This window comes from Salarias fasciatus, chromosome 4 (genome assembly GCF_902148845.1).
Source record: "Salarias fasciatus chromosome 4, fSalaFa1.1, whole genome shotgun sequence".
Lineage (NCBI taxonomy): Eukaryota > Metazoa > Chordata > Actinopteri > Blenniiformes > Blenniidae > Salarias > Salarias fasciatus.
This window is the reverse complement of record NC_043748.1, coordinates 26,588,336-26,605,794: the sequence shown is the minus strand read 5'-3', so window position 1 is coordinate 26,605,794 and position 17,459 is coordinate 26,588,336. Positions and strand designations below refer to the sequence as shown.

At 48.6% G+C, this 17,459-nt stretch overlaps 2 protein-coding genes across 3 annotated transcripts; both read left to right on the top strand.

Moving 5' to 3' along the window:
• The first annotated feature begins 930 nt into the window (after window positions 1-930).
• LOC115387456 (WD repeat domain phosphoinositide-interacting protein 2-like) lies at window positions 931-2,400 on the top strand. Its single transcript, XM_030090165.1, has 4 exons — window positions 931-938; window positions 1,184-1,318; window positions 1,412-1,509; window positions 2,259-2,400. Exons 1-4 carry the CDS (start codon window positions 931-933, stop codon window positions 2,366-2,368), a joined length of 351 nt encoding a protein of 116 aa, XP_029946025.1. The 3' UTR covers window positions 2,369-2,400.
• A 9,918-nt stretch (window positions 2,401-12,318) lies between these two features.
• Window positions 12,319-17,113, top strand: yipf2 (Yip1 domain family, member 2). 2 transcript variants are annotated; one of them, XM_030089769.1, is made up of 9 exons: window positions 12,319-12,377; window positions 12,561-12,622; window positions 13,600-13,745; window positions 13,895-13,975; window positions 14,152-14,239; window positions 14,317-14,433; window positions 14,554-14,720; window positions 16,252-16,434; window positions 16,509-17,113. In XM_030089769.1, the coding sequence occupies exons 2-9, from the start codon at window positions 12,592-12,594 to the stop codon at window positions 16,593-16,595; spliced, it is 900 nt and encodes a 299-aa protein (XP_029945629.1). In that variant the 5' UTR covers window positions 12,319-12,377; window positions 12,561-12,591; the 3' UTR covers window positions 16,596-17,113. The 2 variants fall into 2 exon arrangements, with proteins under 2 accessions (XP_029945629.1, XP_029945628.1); XM_030089768.1 differs by having other exon boundaries at window positions 12,329-12,378; window positions 12,550-12,622.
• The last annotated feature ends 346 nt before the right edge of the window (window positions 17,114-17,459 follow it).

Below are 17,459 nucleotides of genomic sequence, written 5' to 3'. Positions count from 1 at the left end.
AATGGTCCTAATTCCACCACACACCCTTTATTCTAACTAATTCCAAACAATATTTGTGTAAGAAGAATCCATCTCTTCAATCTGCACATCTTTCTTTTTTTTTATTTTACATTTACCTCTTATACCAGGCTGATTTGATTATCAGCAGAAAGCAGAATAACTGAAACAGCCTCTTAAACAGTATAGCCAATAAAAGTCTATAAGGTCTTCAGCCTTACCTGCTGCTCTTTGAGCTTGTGGCTCAGCAGCTGTGAGTCTGTTCTGCTGCTTCGGGGTCGTTTCTCTGGAGCTTTCTTTTCCTCCTGCAGCTTGTCGTTGCCATCATCTCTTTGGCTCAGATCACCTGTCACAGTTTGCATCTTTCCGTCCCTGCCCTGAACACACCACTGAGTAACAATATACTGTCGTTCGCCATTACATTTAAACTTATCGAGTCAACAGTGATTGCAAAATATTGTGGAATATCTCAAATCATAAAACTGTATTAGAACCAAATGACAAGTAATCTTGCTTCAAATGAAAAGTCCCAGAAGTCGAGTTTAAAATAATGTTATCGGAAAAAAATCACAAATCAATCATAATCCGTTTTGAACAAGCTTTTCCCTCTGCAGTGTTTTCAGATCATGGTTATGTAGCGGCTCTCCGCATTAGTCCTCTCATGAAGAAGGAAGGAAGGAAGGAACGTTCTCTTTGTCACACATCAGTCTGGGGCTTTTGAGTCTTTCTCAGGTCTGATCATTTGGCCACTGGCCGTAATTGAGCACTTGGCTCACAGATCAGTGGAAATAAGACTCCACCGTTAAGCCAATATGATTTAAAATGAGTGAAATCAGACCTATAGTGAGATCATTCTGAGGCTGTCTCACACATAAAGCCACAAATGACAACCTCTAACGTTTGTTTTTTCTCCTGAACTGATTTTGCCTCACGATGAGTGAGTCGGCCCTAAAACCCGCTCTGTCATGATGCTCATGCCAGTTGTGATTTTAGGTATTTTAACCAAAAAATTCCACTGTGTCTGTAACCGATGAATCACTTCCCTTTTCAAATTCCCATGAGACATTGCTGCTCGACACAGTTTGGCTGCTAAACAGTGAGAAGTTTGTAAAAGTCACTGAGTTTCTATCAGTGTTCAGTTGCGTCGGTTTGAAACTGTACTCCTTAATTCTTTGTTTCGTGTCAGGATTCAGAAGATTCCCAGGCTGCTGGTGGCAGCAGCCGATGGTTACCTGCATCTGTACAATCTGGACCCGCAAGAGGGAGGCGAATGCACGCTGATGAAGCAGCACAGGGAACACACTCGCAGTGAACACGGAGTGTATGTGTCAGATGAAGGGTAATGATGCACAGCTCAGTTATAAGATTAATAATTTGTGACAGTGATACTGAGAGATTCTGTCGCCGGCCTCAGGTTAGACGGCAGTGCTGAGCCCCCCAATGAGATCCTTGAGCGGGGGTCACATGATCGCCCACTTGTGGCCCAAACCTACAGTGCAGCTGTCACTAAAGGTATATTCACAAGTAACACTTTGTTTTCTGAGGTCCTGAACTTCCTCACATTTTTCTTTTGTCACAGCTGAGGGTGGAGGGAGCTGAACAGACATTTTGATGTAGTTTGATGGAAATAAAGAGAAAACCTAATTTATTTTTAACCCAATAAATTATAACCCCCAGTTCATCACACCTTTTGATGAGATATTCCTGTAACAGCTGATGAAATCTGGTGTGTTGGCTCGCCTTCTTACACTTGTATTACTTAGACGTCCCTGTATGTCCCTTTGAGGGCTAAAATATTAAAAGCACTTCTCATTGTAATGTAATGTTTAAACTCCACTGCAAACTATTGCATCAAAGCTGTTCTTAAATTGACAGTTTCACAGATAAATGATAATTAATCTCCTTTTCAACGGTACCATGAGCAAACTTTCAGTGTAAATGTGACTTTTAATACATTTATTTAGTTATTTATTCGCCAAGATTCACATTTTCAACTTTAGAAGACTCACAAGAAAATTTGTAAGGAATTTATGGACCTATTTAGTAAAGTGTTACCATGTTTTGTTTTGTTATCGTGTCACTGTGGTGTAGTAGATGTGTGTGCATGAAGAAATCATGCATGTTTTCATGCTCGTTCTGTGGTGAATGTTTCAGGGGTAAGTCGCTCAACTGTAAACGCACAAAATCACCACTTTCTCCCGTGTGAATATTATTCACTCGCGATCTGCGCTGTCGCTCACCTCTCGACCCGCGTCCCTCAGGTTACTGTGAAGAACAAGGTGGCGGCGGCGGCGCGGGGCTCGAAGACGACCTCAACGACCTACGCTTGGAGGAGAACGAGCAGCCGCCGCTCATCCTCGAAACTGACTGACTGAACATACCTGCCAATCAGAGGGCTCCTCTGGTGCTGCTACACACGTGTGACACAAGGAGGGGAGGGCGGGGCGGGGCGGGGAGGGTGGGGCAGGGCGGGGCAGGGAGGGCGGGGCGGGGAGGGCGGGGCGGGGCAGGGAGGGCGGGGCAGGGAGGGCGGGGAGGGGCAGGGAGGGCGGGGCGGGGAGAGCGGGGCGGGGCAGGGAGGGCGGGGCGGGGTGGGGCAGGGAGGGCGGGGCAGGGAGGGCGGGGCAGGGAGGGCGGGGCAGGGAGGGCGGGGCAGGGTGGGGCGGGGCGGGGCAGGGCAGGAACAGAATCACAAACGCGGCGGGAGGAGGGGGGAGTGTTTAGTTTTTCTTTCCTTTTTTCTGAACGCTCAAAGCGTTTGAAGAGCCCGTCTGTCCGTCTGCCCGTGCATTTGTGCGTTCACTACACGTCTGTCTTCCCCCCCCCCCCAGTTTAGCCTCGCAGGCCGAACTGAAGCTTTGCATGTACATGTGCCAACCGCTGGAAAAAAAGAAAAAAATAACATGCTCCAATGTGAAAATCAGCATCTTTGAGCATGAGTGTGTGTGTGTGTGTGTGTTGGGGGAGAAAAACAAAAAAAGAAAACCATGTAGCTGTGTCTTCTTCTAAAGACACGTGTGATATATACACACACAGACACAAGCACTGTGTACAATGACAGTGACTGTGTAAGTGCGTCTCTGCCCGAGTGTCATGCTGTCTCCTGTCTGAAGAGGGAAGACCTCGTTTCATTTGTTTTAATCAAATCTCATTTCGTTTGTCGGATCTTAATCGAAGGCGTTGCGCTTGTCTTTTCCTCTCTCACCTGCGGTCGCCTGCCGTCCAGCGTGGCATGAGACAAGTTTACCCAGAATGCAATGGTTCTGGCATGAGGCAGAGGTGTGTGTGTGTGAGTGAGTGTGTTTGTGCTGACAGCCCATTTATGTCTGAGAGTGTGTGTGTGTGTGTGTGTGCTGGGTATGTACATCAGCAGAACATCTAGTAATTAGCCTCCACTGGACTTGTCCCTGCTCACGTTTACCTCATTCATACAGAGGCTCCCTCTCCTCCCGCCCGCCCCCACCCCTCCTCCCCCAGGCCTGCAGTCATTGGTTGATTTTGAACTGATATTATTGATTTTTTTTAAAAAATGTACGTAACCAATCATAACCGGTGATGTGTCATGCGTATGAAAACATGCATGGTGTTGTTGATGTGGTACTGCATCCATACATCAGAGACACATAGTGGGGGGGGGGGACAGCTGAGAAACAGGAAGTCCTGATGGTCTCCTTTTACTCCACTGTATCTCTGCTCTGTACATTAGTAGACGTGGCAAGATATCACTGTACCATATCATCAGGTTATGACTTGAGAGTATCCACCCTTGGGGAGACGGTGGGTTGTTATATTCGATGGATCCGGAGGTGTCAGGCTGAGCCTCGTCAACTGGTCCAGGATGCTGCATGACTCCGCGTTAGTCCTCTGGTGTGTGACGCCGCAGAACGAGGATTGAGCGGTGGGATTTTGGCGTGTCAGGCATTTTCTAATGATTTTGTATAAAATGTGAAACATTCATCTGAAACTAAAATGACAATAAATTCCATGCTGATGTATGAGGTGGGTGCCTTCGTTTGTTGTTACAGTGGGGATGTCAAAACAGAGTTAACACAAAAAAATTAAATGATATGAAGCGTGGAGCAAAATTTAAAGTAGCTGAAGGGAACTGCTCTGTTGTTTGGTCACAGTTGTTTACTCCATGATGCTTCCTTTCTGGCTGAGGTTCATTTTCAACATCATCCAGCTCGTGCACAGTTTGCCTGAGTTTAGACAGCTCAGTGGCCTACTCCTCCCACAGGAACACAAGTTTCTGTCCTAAATCAGCAGCTTTGAATGAATCCTTGAAACTTGCAGTACTCTGAATGAGACTGTCAGTCATCACACAGAGGCCATCAGGGCCAGAGTCTGATCCAACTTGGAGCTGATCAGAACATGGCGACCACACTTCCTGATTCCAATGGGTGGCGCTATGGCTGATGGTGATGATCATCATATCGTTATGGTCAGACGTGGACACTGATGCATCAGTTTCAGACCATGTACACCCAGCTTCCTGTGTGTGAATCATGTGTGGTGATCACATGTAGTCATGCATAGAGCAAGTATTGAGACAAACTGGATCATGTTTCCCCAGGTGTGTGGTTTTTTTTACTTGCCTTAATTAGGCTGTATGTGGTGCTGGTTTGCTCATAAAAACTCTCTCCTTTACAAGAAATCAGGAAAGTTCACAATGTTTAATTCACATTCAAATAGAACCCACACAAAAATGATAGCATTGTTTTCTACATGTAATGGCTAACAGCTCAAAGGTCAAGACAGAATTGTTGCACCATGAATTTCTTATTTATTCATTCATTTATTTATTTATTTATTTATTTATTTATTTATTTATTTATTTATTTACGTCATATGTGACCACAGTCTCTGTACAAAGGACCTAACCCTTTGCGAGGGCTCTCGAACACATTCACACATTCGCATCAGGACACATTTACACAATAAAAATGAATAAATTGTTTAGAAGTGTTAAAAAGTGAGCAGGATGGTTACAGCAGATGCAATGAAAGATTTTCTGTAAGTGTTTTTCCGGCCCTTGACAACAGTAGTCAAGGGCCTGATGACATCATCACCTCTGATGACATCACCACCATCAGAGAACATCAGATTCTCACACGGGCTTTTAAAACAGCATCCGGTCATTCGGTGAAGAGACGACCCAGAGAGTGCAGTGGAAGACTGAGCTCACGCACATTTCACAGAGACCGGGTTGAATAGCTTCCGAGAGCGAGGACAGACAGCTTATATCACATTCACACTGAGGGATCCAGGTGTTTTACCATGGAGAAAACACACTCATTCCTCCCAAAGTCCTACCGAGTTTGTGAACTCTTGGGCCAAGGGAGTTATGGAGAGGTCTACAAGTGCCGTAAACCGGGGACCAAAAGAGAGTGGCTGTTAAGGTCCAGATTGATGAAAAACACAGTCTGGAACACGAGGTATGAGAAATATCATATTAGCAAATTTTAACTATATTCAAGGTAGCAATAGCTCAACCAGCAAGGTTGGTGTTTTTGTTTGTGTTGCTAAGATCAGTTTGAACATGTCGCTCATTAAAATGATCGTGTCTCTGCAGGCTGAGATCATGAGGACCCTCATGTCTGAGAAGTTGGATGAGGCCAATATTGTCAAATATAATGGGGAATTGCATGCTAAGAACCACATAAGTCTGGAGTATGAACTTCTGGACAAGACGATTGATGTGGTGGAACCCATGCCCCTCGATGACATCCGTGTCATAATCCAACAACTGGCCACAGCATTTGCCGGACTCAAGAAAGTTGGTGTGATCCACGCTGATCTGAAGACAAACAATGTCATGTTTGTGAATGAAAAGAAACACCCACTCAAGGTCAAACTAATTGACTTTGGCCTGGCAATGTTCAGGCACGAAGCGAAAACAGGAAGCATCCACCAGATTCATCAAGTGAGGTAAGAACCTAAGAACCGACGGCGTTACCGTGACTGCATCTCCCACCGTGAGCTGCTCAGACACACTGATGTTCAGATTCTCAGTCATTCAGTCTGACAGTGTCACTAATAATGATTCCATTTCTTTCTTCTTTCACAGAGCACCAGAAATAATGTTTGGCCTGCCCTTCTCAGAGGCCATTGACATCTGGTCTCTGGGTTGCATGATGGGCCACATGCTGTTTTGCCGGTTTCTTTTCGAAGGCAGAATTGAAAGCAGGACAGTAAGTAATTTTCTACACGCATGCATGAAACACAAACACTTTGATGGGTTTAATGTTCTCTGGAAGTGTCTTCCCTAAGAAGTGAAGTTTCCATCTTGAGGTCTTGAGTTGCTGGATTTTCCTGACGGTCTCAGAATGTGAAAACTAATTTACGAATAACAACTTTACTTTGTTTTTTTGCAGTTGCAAAGAATCATACAAATGCTGGGACCACCACCACAACATTTGCTGAGTGCTGGAGTGAGGACAAAGAAGTATTTTCAAAAAGATGGGGATCACTGGAGACTGAAGGTACCGCACCGCCTCTCTATTACTTTTTAATTTTATTTTTCACTGTACATCACAACACAGTATTTTCATGTACACTTATTATTTTACATGCACCATTAATACTGTGATTAATTTTGCCTTTTAGCCAATATCAGAGACTTTGAAGAAGACCCACCGACGTGCTCATTCAAAGACTGAAATCTGCTGCCTGGAAGACATGTTGACGGTATGTCTGTAAAGACCAGTAGTGACCCACTGAAAAATCACTGTTTAATGTCCTCCTTCATTTGATAATTGAAAAGGTTTTCAATTTTGCTTTTTTGATTTTTTCCCAATACAGTTTCGAGTGACTATGAACGACGACCCGCATGACATGACAGCGTGTCTCGATCTCTTAAAGGCCATGGTCTGCTGGGACGCCGAGCAGAGGATCACACCTGAAGGGATCCTCAGCCATCCTTTCATTACCAAGAGCTTCCTCCGCCGTGGGTCAGTGTGTCAACAAACTTATTATATTTTTGATAAGGAAGACCTCAAACATTGTGTAAAGATTTATAGATCAGCATCAGAGAGAAGATCAGCTCTGAGCAGCAGGAACTCCCTCTGACTCTGCATGTCTGTGTCCAGGCCTCCCTCAGCGAACATCTGCAACGCTTCACAAGGACTGAAACCTGCCACGACTTCAGACTCTCCTGGTCCTCCTCAGGGTCCTCCTCAGGGTCCTCCTCAGGGTCCTCCTCAGGGTCTTCCTCAGGGTCCTTCTCAGGGTCCTCCTCAGGGTCCTCCACAGGGTCCTCCACAGGGTCCTCCACAGGGTCCTTCTCAGGGTCCTCCACAGGGTCCTTCTCAGGGTCCTCCTCAGGGTCCGTCTCAGGGTCCTTCTCAGGGTCCTCCTCAGGGTCCTCCTCAGGGTCCTTCTCAGGGTCTGTCTCAGGGTCCTTCTCAGGGTCCTCCTCAGGGTCCTCCTCAGGGTCCTCCTCAGGGTCCTCCACAGGGTCCTTCTCAGGGTCCTCCACAGGGTCCTTCTCAGGGTCCTCCACAGGGTCCTCCTCAGGGTCCTTCTCAGGGTCCTTCTCAGGGTCCTCCTCAGGGTCCTTCTCAGGGTCCTCCACAGGGTCCTCCTCAGGGTCCTTCTCAAGGTCCTCCACAGGGTCCTCCTCAGGGTCCTTCTCAGGGTCCTTCTCAGGGTCCTCCACAGGGTCCTCCTCAGGGTCCTCCTCAGGGTCCTCCACAGGGTCCTCCTCAGGATCCTCCACAGGGTCCTTCTCAGGGTCCTCCACAGGGTCCTCCTCAGGATCCTCCTCAGGGTCCTTCTCAGGGTCCTCCACAGGGTCCTCCTCAGGGTCCTCCTCAGGGTCCTCCTCAGGATCCTCCACAGGGTCCTCCTCAGGGTCCTCCTCAGGGTCCTCCTCAGGGTCCTTCTCAGGGTCCTCCACAGGGTCCTCCTCAGGGTCCTTCTCAGGGTCCTTCTCAGGGTCCTTCTCAGGGTCCTTCTCAGGGTCCTCCTCAGGGTCCTCCACAGGGTCCTCCACAGGGTCCTCCTCAGGATCCTCCACAGGGTCCTCCTCAGGGTCCTCCTCAGGGTCCTCCTCAGGGTCCTTCTCAGGGTCCTTCTCAGGGTCCTCCTCAGGGTCCTTCTCAGGGTCCTCCACAGGGTCCTCCTCAGGGTCCTCCTCAGGGTCCTCCTCAGGGTCCTTCTCAGGGTCCTTCTCAGGGTCCTCCTCAGGGTCCTTCTCAGGGTCCTTCTCAGGGTCCTCCTCAGGGTCCTCCACAGGGTCCTCCTCAGGGTCCTCCTCAGGGTCCTCCTCAGGGTCCTCCACAGGGTCCTCCTCAGGGTCCTTCTCAGGGTCCTCCACAGGGTCCTCCTCAGGGTCCTCCTCAGGGTCCTCCACAGTGTCCTCCTCAGGGTCTGTCTCAGGGTCCTCCTCAGCCCACCACCAGAGATTTGGGCGCAGAAAACCTGGAACTGAAGGATGAAGACGAGAAGAAATCTGAAAACCAGAAGAAGAGGAAGAAGAAGAAGATGAAGCAACGCTTTCGTGACTTGTGTTGCTGCTTGCTTGGAACCTTCTGCTTCAGCGTGGCTGGATCAGAATCAGTGACAGAACAGGTCGATGGCAGAGAAGATGGATGGATGGATTGAATCTGCGAAGCTGAAAATGTCTCGGCGCAGGTGGAAGGATCCATTCACAGGTAGCACGGAGTTGTTACTCTTTTATTTCTCAAGGAGAACACAGGACATTTTGTTCTGCATAAATGTCCAGAAGTGACTGTATTGTTATTGGCGCTTTCTATATAAAGCTGAATTGAACTGAATTGCAGGACAGAACACTGACAGACCCTCAGCGAGCCTACAAAGATGCACAGAAGCAGACACAGGAGGGGAAGGGGAAACCAAACAGGCCCTGAGCGCCCCCGTATGGCAGCAGAGGCACCGGGCGTGACAGACAAAGCTCAACTGAAAAGCAGAAAAAGTTCAAGAAGCTGAAGAAGTAAAAAGATGTGAAAGAATAAAATAAAATAAAGCTTTAAATAACTCCAGCCAGTCCCAGCTTCATCCCAGATGATGATTTTTATTGTGCTTTTTTCAATAAAATTGGGTTGGTAGAACCCAGTTCTTCTCACTTCCTGCTCAAATGGTCAGTCCAGGGACAATGTTTGAGTGACACACAAAGCTGTAAATCAGTATGAACCGATGTAATCTAGTTTAATGTTGTCCCTTTAATCCCAATAATATATTCCAGTCTCTGTAGCAGGACGTCATGATCAATAGTATTGAAATCAGCACTGAGCTCTGACTGGACAGGAACCAGTTCTGAGTCTGCGGCAGTGAGAAGATCATTAGCAGAGGCGGTTCTGGCTACAACTGCGCCCTGGGCGAGAATCGTCCAACCCCCCCCCCCACACCCCCCCACCCCCCCCCCCCCCCCCCCCCCCCCCCCCCCCACCCCCCCCCCCCCCCCCCCCCCCCCCCACCCCCCCAACCGCCCCACCCAACAAAAACTTACCGCCAAACAGGATAAAAGGATGGACTCTCTCTCTCTCTCTCTCTCTCTCTCTCTCTCTCTCTCTCTCTCTCTCTCTCTCTCTCTGTCACACACACACACACACACACACACACAACTGAGGAGTCCTGTAAAGAGCATGTGGCCGAGGAGGTCCAGTCGACGGCTCCTCACCAGACCCAGGACCAGGTCTGAGGCTGCTGTGCTCGTCCCGGTCAGTGGCTCCAGCCCCAAAATATTTCAGAACGGCCCCTGAATTTACAGTTAAGATACAATATGTGTGTTAGATCACACTGACATCCCACATGCATCAGTTACCCCATTAAAATGACCATAATGCACATTTTATTAACATTTGTCAACATCCTATTAACTAAGCAGGACACACTGCAAATTATTTAAAAAGCCATATCTCGTGTATCTTACAAAGTGCCATGTCACTTTATGTTAGAAGTCATTGATCTTAGCATACAGCGTATGGGAATAAGTCCACAGTCAGGGTGTCTGTGTGAATTTACACTTCTTGTTGCATTTGAAACACTCAAATAAGAACAAAAACATATTTTCCAAATGACTGTGGAATTCTTTGACTTTTGTGGTATAATTATTTTTATAATAAAGCAAATGGACCCAAGTTTAAACTTATACATTTTGCATGTTAGTGATGTTCGGTGTACAGAACTATGTGAATCATTTAGCAAAAGGTCACTGAATCATTAAATTTGTGAGGTTTTATCAAAACGATGGCCGTAGGGCCAGAGGAACCAAAAGCCTTGGGGTAAAATGAACCAATATGAATCACAATTCATATAATGTAAATACATTATTTGCTCAGTTTAAGTTTAAAATATCATGTGGGTCAACTTACCCCTTCATATCATAAGTATTATAAATATAGTGTTTAAAAAGTGTTTAGAGTGCTTAAAAAACACTTGACGGTTTAGCTTTACTGTATGTGTGCTATGGCAGGTAATGCTCTACGATCTACTTTTTTTAATTTGATATGAAAGTCCATGGTTATAGTTATCTGTGAATAACTACATCTCTGGCTTTTACAACAAATCAATCCATTTAAAAATCAGTTGAAAATTGAGCAAGCTATGCTTAATTAAATATTACACGCTCCAGGGCATTAATGTAATCAGAGAGCCAGCGGCCCGAGGCAAGATGGCCGCCGCGTAGCGACGTCAGCCCTCATTGGCTCACAGCGTCTGTAACAATGACGTATAGAATTACTAGACCGCTCGCTGCTCGGCGGACAGCAGCGGCGCCATGGCAAATCGGCGCTGACTTCCGGTAGGGGCAAGAAGCAGTGGGGCGCTGTGTGATCCAGTGTAAATACACTGACTTCAAGGCCTGCTTGTCATCACTGATGGGACAATATGTGTTATGTTATAGCTTTTACTGTTAGCAGACAGTAAAATCTCTGTCCTAGGCACGCTGTCATGGCGATCATAGCGCTGTTTAGCCTCACAGACAAGAAAAAACAAAGCATGTTTGTAGTTGACAGATACGGAATTTCGGTCTCAATAACTCTTAAACAAAACGTCAGTGACATACAAAGGGCGCCTGCATCCCGTCGCTGTGAGGTGGACGATATGCTACAAGCTCATTTTTATTAAAAGTGTGTGTCTATCACGCATCAGAAACAATATTGATTTCTATAAGCAGCCGGTCCTGCTGTGGGGTTCAGGGACCGTCTACAATTTACAAGATGCTGCAACAGTGAAGACAAACACCAAAAAAAATGTAGAATAAAAACGTAATCCCACCACTGGGATTCACTGCAGTGTCACCATAATCCACCACAACCTTCATTTGACTCTTATCAGATTTATTGGATATGGCATTTGTCTTCACTGTTGCAGCGTCTTGTAAATTGTAGACGGTCCCTTAACTGCTGATTGAAATCAAGAATGTTTCTGCCAAAACAGAAACAATACCAAATTAGAAAGTTAATGTTTTAAACAATTTTTCTCCAATTCAAATTATTCAGTTGGACTTTCACAGCTGCTCAGACCCACATACCTTGGAATGGTTGCTCTTTTCCTCCCACAAAAATGGCGATAAAAAGTTTCTGGAGGAGCAATTGTTGCAGTCAGAACATGCACAGTATTTATGTAATATATTTATGTAATAATGCTTTAATGCTCAATAAAGAACTGAACTGAAGTGAATACCTTAACATACACAGAGGTTTTTCAGAGTAAAATGTAAGAAATAAAGTAGTGTAATAAAAAATCAAGTCAATTTAAGCAGTGGGGGTCCATTGAATACAACGGACACTCATTTCTAGAATAATTACAACAGATTGAGTGAAACAGCCAAAGGAAGACAAGAAATGGAAAAAATGAAAGCATGAAACACAGTAATTGCAATAAAAATTAAAAGTTTATTCACAGTAAATGAAAAAATGCACACAATGACATATTAATTGCACATTCCGTAGTCGCAGGTTACACTTGTCTTTGTGACTTCTGTTTCAGAGGAGATAAATTAAAAAAAACAAAATCTCCTGGGCCTCCTGGCTTGGTGTTCACAATGTATCTCAAGCGTTGTGACTTGATTCCAACACAGAAGTTTACTGTACCTTGGTAAATCACGAAACACAAAGTCACACACCGTGCTGGCATCCCACTCTGAATCCGCTTTTTGCCACTACCGGAAGTCAGCTGCGATTTGCCGTCTCTCAGGGGGCAGTGAGCGGTCTAGTAATTCTATACGTCATTGGTCTGTAAGCTATCTCGCCTTTCTATGTATGTCTATGGTGAACACACCTGTTGTTTCTGAGCAGATCAGCTCATGTTACGCATGCGTACGTGGTGACGTAGGTTTTTTTACGTGTTGACGTGTCATGTGTACGTGGTGACGTTAATCGGAACACGTCGGCAGTGGAGGCGCTGAAGTGTTTACGGTACATTGAAACATTTTCTGTCTTCCTTCTAAACAAGCCTCGCGGCCGGCTGGACGCGGACGGAGCGCGCGCCTCCGCTGCTGAAGCGCGTGTCGTTACAGCACAGCTCCGCTCGCGGCTGGCAGGCAGGGGTGCTCACAGGGTGCTCACAGGGTGCTCACAGGGGTGCTCCTGTCTCCTCAGGTGTCGGGCTCAGTGATCTTCACCTGAAGCGATGGCCACTCCAGGTGATCTGCAGTTTCAAGGTAAAAGCGGCTCGTTGTCCAGCGTGTCAGTGAATGAAACAGTGAAACAAGATGATCACATGAAATGAGAAAAATGTGGATCAGAAATGACTGAGACTGAGCGACAGTCAGCACGTCATGAGAGGTTTGAAGCAGAATTTTGAGTATTGAGGTGAAACAGTGGCACTGCCCGTGAGAGGCTTTTATTCTGAAATGAGACATTTTCAGTCAGAGGACTGAGGAGTTCAGGTCCTGGTTTCTTAAAGCCGTGAAGCTGTTAGACATACAACCCTGCTTCTAGAACCCATGAGTGAGCTGTGGATGGAAATGAGTCCAACATCCCGGGTCTCAAAGACCTGGAGGCGGACCAGATGTGGTGCTCAGGTTTTTCTGTACCCACACAGTTTGTGATCCTTGAGAAACGAGGTGAATCCTGAATCTGACCCCGGTCCTCTTTTAGAAACTCAGATACTCTGTCAGTCTGCGGCAGCATGCAGCGTCACATGACCCGTATGAGACGTATGACGTCAGCGTCACATGACCCGTATGAGACGTATGACGTCAGCGTCACGTGACCCGTATGAGACGTATGACGTCAGCGTCACGTGACCCGTATGAGACGTATGACGTCAGCGTCACGTGACCCGTATGAGACGTATGACGTCAGCGTCACGTGACCCGTATGAGATGTATGACGTAAGCGTCACGTGACCCGTATGAGACTCCTGTGGGGGTTTCACAGCGAGACCCTCTGGATCACCTGAGCTGCTGGTGGTGGCTGTGGTGTGAGTCCGGTCTGGGCCTTCCTGTGTGGAGTCTCCATGTTCTCCCTGCGGATTGTATGTTTGAGCGTTCACCTGTCCAGGGGAGGTTGCCTTTGAGCAGGGCAGTTCTCTGGATCGGACGAGGACCGTGAGGTGCAGAAGAAAAGCAGAAGACTCCCGGGTTCTCCCGGGTTCTGATCGTGAGCAGGCCTCAGGGTGTGTTCTGCTCCTCAGAGTTGGATGAGGCTGCAGAGCTGCTGTCTGCTGACCCCCAGGCCTCCACCCTCAGCCTGGCTGCCTCCACCCACACCGGCAGCAGGGCGGCGGACGTGAAGCTGGAGCTGTCGGAGGACGAGGAGGGCCAGGAGGAGAGCTCAGAGGTGAGGCTACATGTGGCCCTGGGCCCCCAGGCCCGGGTCTGGGCCTGCGTCTGGGCCTGGACTCTGGTCTGGGTCTGGGTCTGGGTCTGGACTCTGGCCTCTGGTCTGGGGTTGGAGTGCACTGCAGCTCACTGATGTCCACCTTTCAGCTCCTCGGAGGAGAGAAATCAAGAGGAGGCTTCTGGACCTTCGAGTACTATCAGTCCTTCTTTGATGTGGACACCATGCAGGTGTGTGTGTGTGTGTGTGTGTGTGTGTGTGTGTGGTGTGTGTGTGTGTGTGTGTGTGTGTGTGTGTGTGTGTGTGTGTGTGTGTGTGTGTGTGTGTGTGTGTGTGTGTGTGTACTAATAGATGTTGAAGCCATGCAGGTGTTGCTGTCAGTGTGATGGTTCTGGTTCTGGACCAGGTTCTGGACCGCCTGAAAGGCTCAGTGATGCCTCTGCCTGGGAGAAACTTCATTAAACACCACTTGAAGAGCAACCCCGACCTCTACGGTGAGTCCAGACCCGAGACCGGGTCCTGACCAGCTCCTGCCCTGAGATGAGGGCTGCAGGTGTGTCTGTCTCTGCAGGTCCCTTCTGGATCTGTACCACCCTGGTGTTCTCCGTCGCCATCAGTGGGAACCTGTCCAGCTTCCTCAGCCAGATGGGAGACCCGTCCTACCACTACCGGCCCCAGTTCCACCGAGGTGAGGAGCTCACTCTGCCGGGGGGAGGCACTGCCGCTCACTCTGCCGGGGTGAGGCACTGCCGCTCACTCTGCCGGGGTGAGGCACTGCCGCTCACTGGTAGTGTCCCTCTGCTCTCAGTCACGGTGGCGGCGGCGGCCATCTTCCTGTATGCCTGGCTGGTGCCTGGGGCTCTGTGGGGGTTCCTGCTGTGGAGGCTGGGGGGCGACAGGCCGGTCGGAGGCTACTCCTTCCTGGAGACCGTGTGTGTCTACGGCTACTCCCTCTTCATCTACATCCCCACATCAGTGAGTAGCATCAACAGAACCCCAAGAAACCACTACCGCCGTTATACATGCAACACCTGGAAACACAGTGAAGGAGCCACAGAACTCCGCTTTACTGCCGAGGAACAGTTCAGCTGCAGAGCTGCTTGAGCAGAACGTCTGCTGTTCTTTTAGGGTTCTGTTACTGACTCAGTAACCCTCACTGCAACGCTCACCGTAACCCTTGGTAACCCTCACCGTAACCCTCAGAGTAAACCCACATAGTAACCCTTGATAACCCTCATGGTAACCCTCGGTAACGGACAGTAACCCTGACAGTAACAGTCGGTAACCCTCGGTAACAGACAGTAACCCTCGGTAACGGACAGTAACCCTGACAGTAACAGTCTGTAACCCTCGGTAACGGACAGTAACCCTGACAGTAACAGTCGGTAACCCTCGGTAACGGACAGTAACCCTCGGTAACGGACAGTAACCCTGACAGTAACAGTCGGTAACCCTCGGTAACGGACAGTAACCCTCGGTAACGGACAGTAACTCTCGGTAACAGACAGTAACTATGACAGTAACAGTCGGTAACCCTCGGTAACGGACAGTAACCCTGACAGTAACAGTCGGTAACCCTCGGTAACGGACAGTAACCCTCGGTAACGGACAGTAACCCTGACAGTAACAGTCGGTAACCCTCGGTAACGGACAGTAACCCTCGGTAACGGACAGTAACCCTGACGGTAACGGACAGTAACCCTGACAGTAACAGTCAGTAACCCTCGGTAAAGGTCGGTAACCCCTGGTAACGGACAGTAACCCTTGGTAACGGACAGTAACCCTCGGTAATGGACAGTAACCCTGACAGTAACAGTCGGTAACCCTCGGTAACGGACAGTAACCCTCGGTAACGGACAGTAACTCTCGGTAACAGACAGTAACTATGACAGTAACAGTCGGTAACCCTCGGTAACGGACAGTAACCCTGACAGTAACAGTCGGTAACCCTCGGTAACGGACAGTAACTCTCGGTAACGGACAGTAACCCTCGGTAACGGACAGTAACCCTGACAGTAACAGTCGGTAACCCTCGGTAACGGACAGTAACCCTCGGTAACGGACAGTAACCCTGACGGTAACGGACAGTAACCCTGACAGTAACAGTCAGTAACCCTCGGTAAAGGTCGGTAACCCCTGGTAACGGACAGTAACCCTTGGTAACGGACAGTAACCCTCGGTAATGGACAGTAACCCTGACAGTAACAGTCGGTAACTCTCGGTAACGGACAGTAACCCTCGGTTACGGACAGTAACCCTGACAGTAACAGTCGGTAACTCTCGGTAACGGACAGTAACCCTCGGTAACGGACAGTAACCCTGACAGTAACAGTCGGTAACTCTCGGTAACGGACAGTAACCCTGACAGTAACAGTCGGTAACGGACAGTAACCCTCGGTAACGGACAGTAACCTTGACAGTAACAGTCGGTAACCCTTGGTAACGGACAGTAACCCTGACAGTAACAGTCGGTAACCCTCGGTAACCCTGGCCCTGTGGTCTACAGGTTCTCTGGATCATTCCTTTGGAGTGGCTGCGCTGGACGCTGATCGTGGTTGCCATGGTGATTTCTGGTTCCGTCCTGGTCCTGGCCTTCTGGCCCGTGCTCCGGGAGGACACCAGGCTGATGGCGGGCGTGACGCTGGCGTCCATGCTGGTTGTGCAGGTGCTGCTGGCGGTGGGCTGCCAGGTGGGTGTTCTGCAGGGCCGGGCCCGGTCGGGCTCTCAGGCTCTCTCAGGACTCACCCCTCTCTCCTCCTGCAGCTCTACTTCTTCCAGACCGCTCACGTCCCGGCCGGAGCCCCCACGCCCGCCCCGGTCCTCCACCCTCTGACCAGCAGGCCCACCTGAGAGCCGGGCGCCGTGCACGGGGCCACGTGCGCAGTGGCTGCAGACTGCGAATGTTGACCCGTCATCTAGCTGGACTGAAGCAGAACCACGCTGCTTCAGTCGGCTCAGAATCAACGGTGTGTTTCAGCGCGGGGCAAACCTTCTGGTGACGGTGAAATCTGTAGAACTGTGGTTCAAATCTAGAACAGCTGCTGGAGAAAAAACCCTGAAAGTGTAGAATAAAGAAATCAGCAGCAGCTAAAAGACATCCGTTTGATAAACAAAGACAAGGTGGCTGTGGACCAGTCCTGCCGGGGGGGGTGTTTATCCAGTTATTTATTCTTCTTAGCATTCGTCTGTGTGTAAACTGAGAAACCAGCAGAAACACATTGACTAATAAGTCAATGTGTAGGTATTTAATAATTTAATTAGTCCTTAATGAGTGTTGGGGGCTTTCTCATTCTCCATCTGACAGACTGGGGGACTCTCCACCTGTGGTTCTACTGAGGAAGTGTCAATAAACAAAGGTCCTTTACCCTCATCTGCTCTGTCCAGTCATTCTGCTGAAAATATGACCCTAAACCCTCAGTGATTCTCTCTCACACACACACACACACACACGGCATCCTGAATTTGTCGGAGGTTCCAACGCCATAAGGTTCCTCACCACACCCACTCTGAAGAAGACCCTGAAGGTGGAGGTTTGGACTGCTGGAAAACCGACAACTTCCTGTTCTCCCTGTACTTTTCTCTTGTCTTCATTGTTTCAGGATCTCAGTGGAATGGAGTTTCAGATCACATCTGAGAGCAGGCTCGTCTGTTTGCTTGTTCTCCGTCTCTTCCTCTCATTCTGTCCCCTCATCCCAGGAAGTCTCCTCTGGGTCT

What these genes read in the sequence shown, in the direction of transcription:
- LOC115387456 (XM_030090165.1), top strand. An exon ending in ACTCGCAGTGAACACGGAGT is followed by an intron (nt 1,319 to 1,411) that starts GTATGTGTCAGA and finishes CGCCGGCCTCAG; the next exon opens with GTTAGACGGCAGTGCTGAGC. An exon ending in CAGTGCAGCTGTCACTAAAG is followed by an intron (nt 1,510 to 2,258) that starts GTATATTCACAA and finishes CGCGTCCCTCAG; the next exon opens with GTTACTGTGAAGAACAAGGT.
- yipf2 (XM_030089769.1), top strand. Translation starts at nt 12,592, where the DNA reads ATGGCCACTCCAGGTGATCTGCAGTTTCAAG. An exon ending in AGGTGATCTGCAGTTTCAAG is followed by an intron (nt 12,623 to 13,599) that starts GTAAAAGCGGCT and finishes TCTGCTCCTCAG; the next exon opens with AGTTGGATGAGGCTGCAGAG. An exon ending in GAGCAACCCCGACCTCTACG is followed by an intron (nt 14,240 to 14,316) that starts GTGAGTCCAGAC and finishes CTGTCTCTGCAG; the next exon opens with GTCCCTTCTGGATCTGTACC.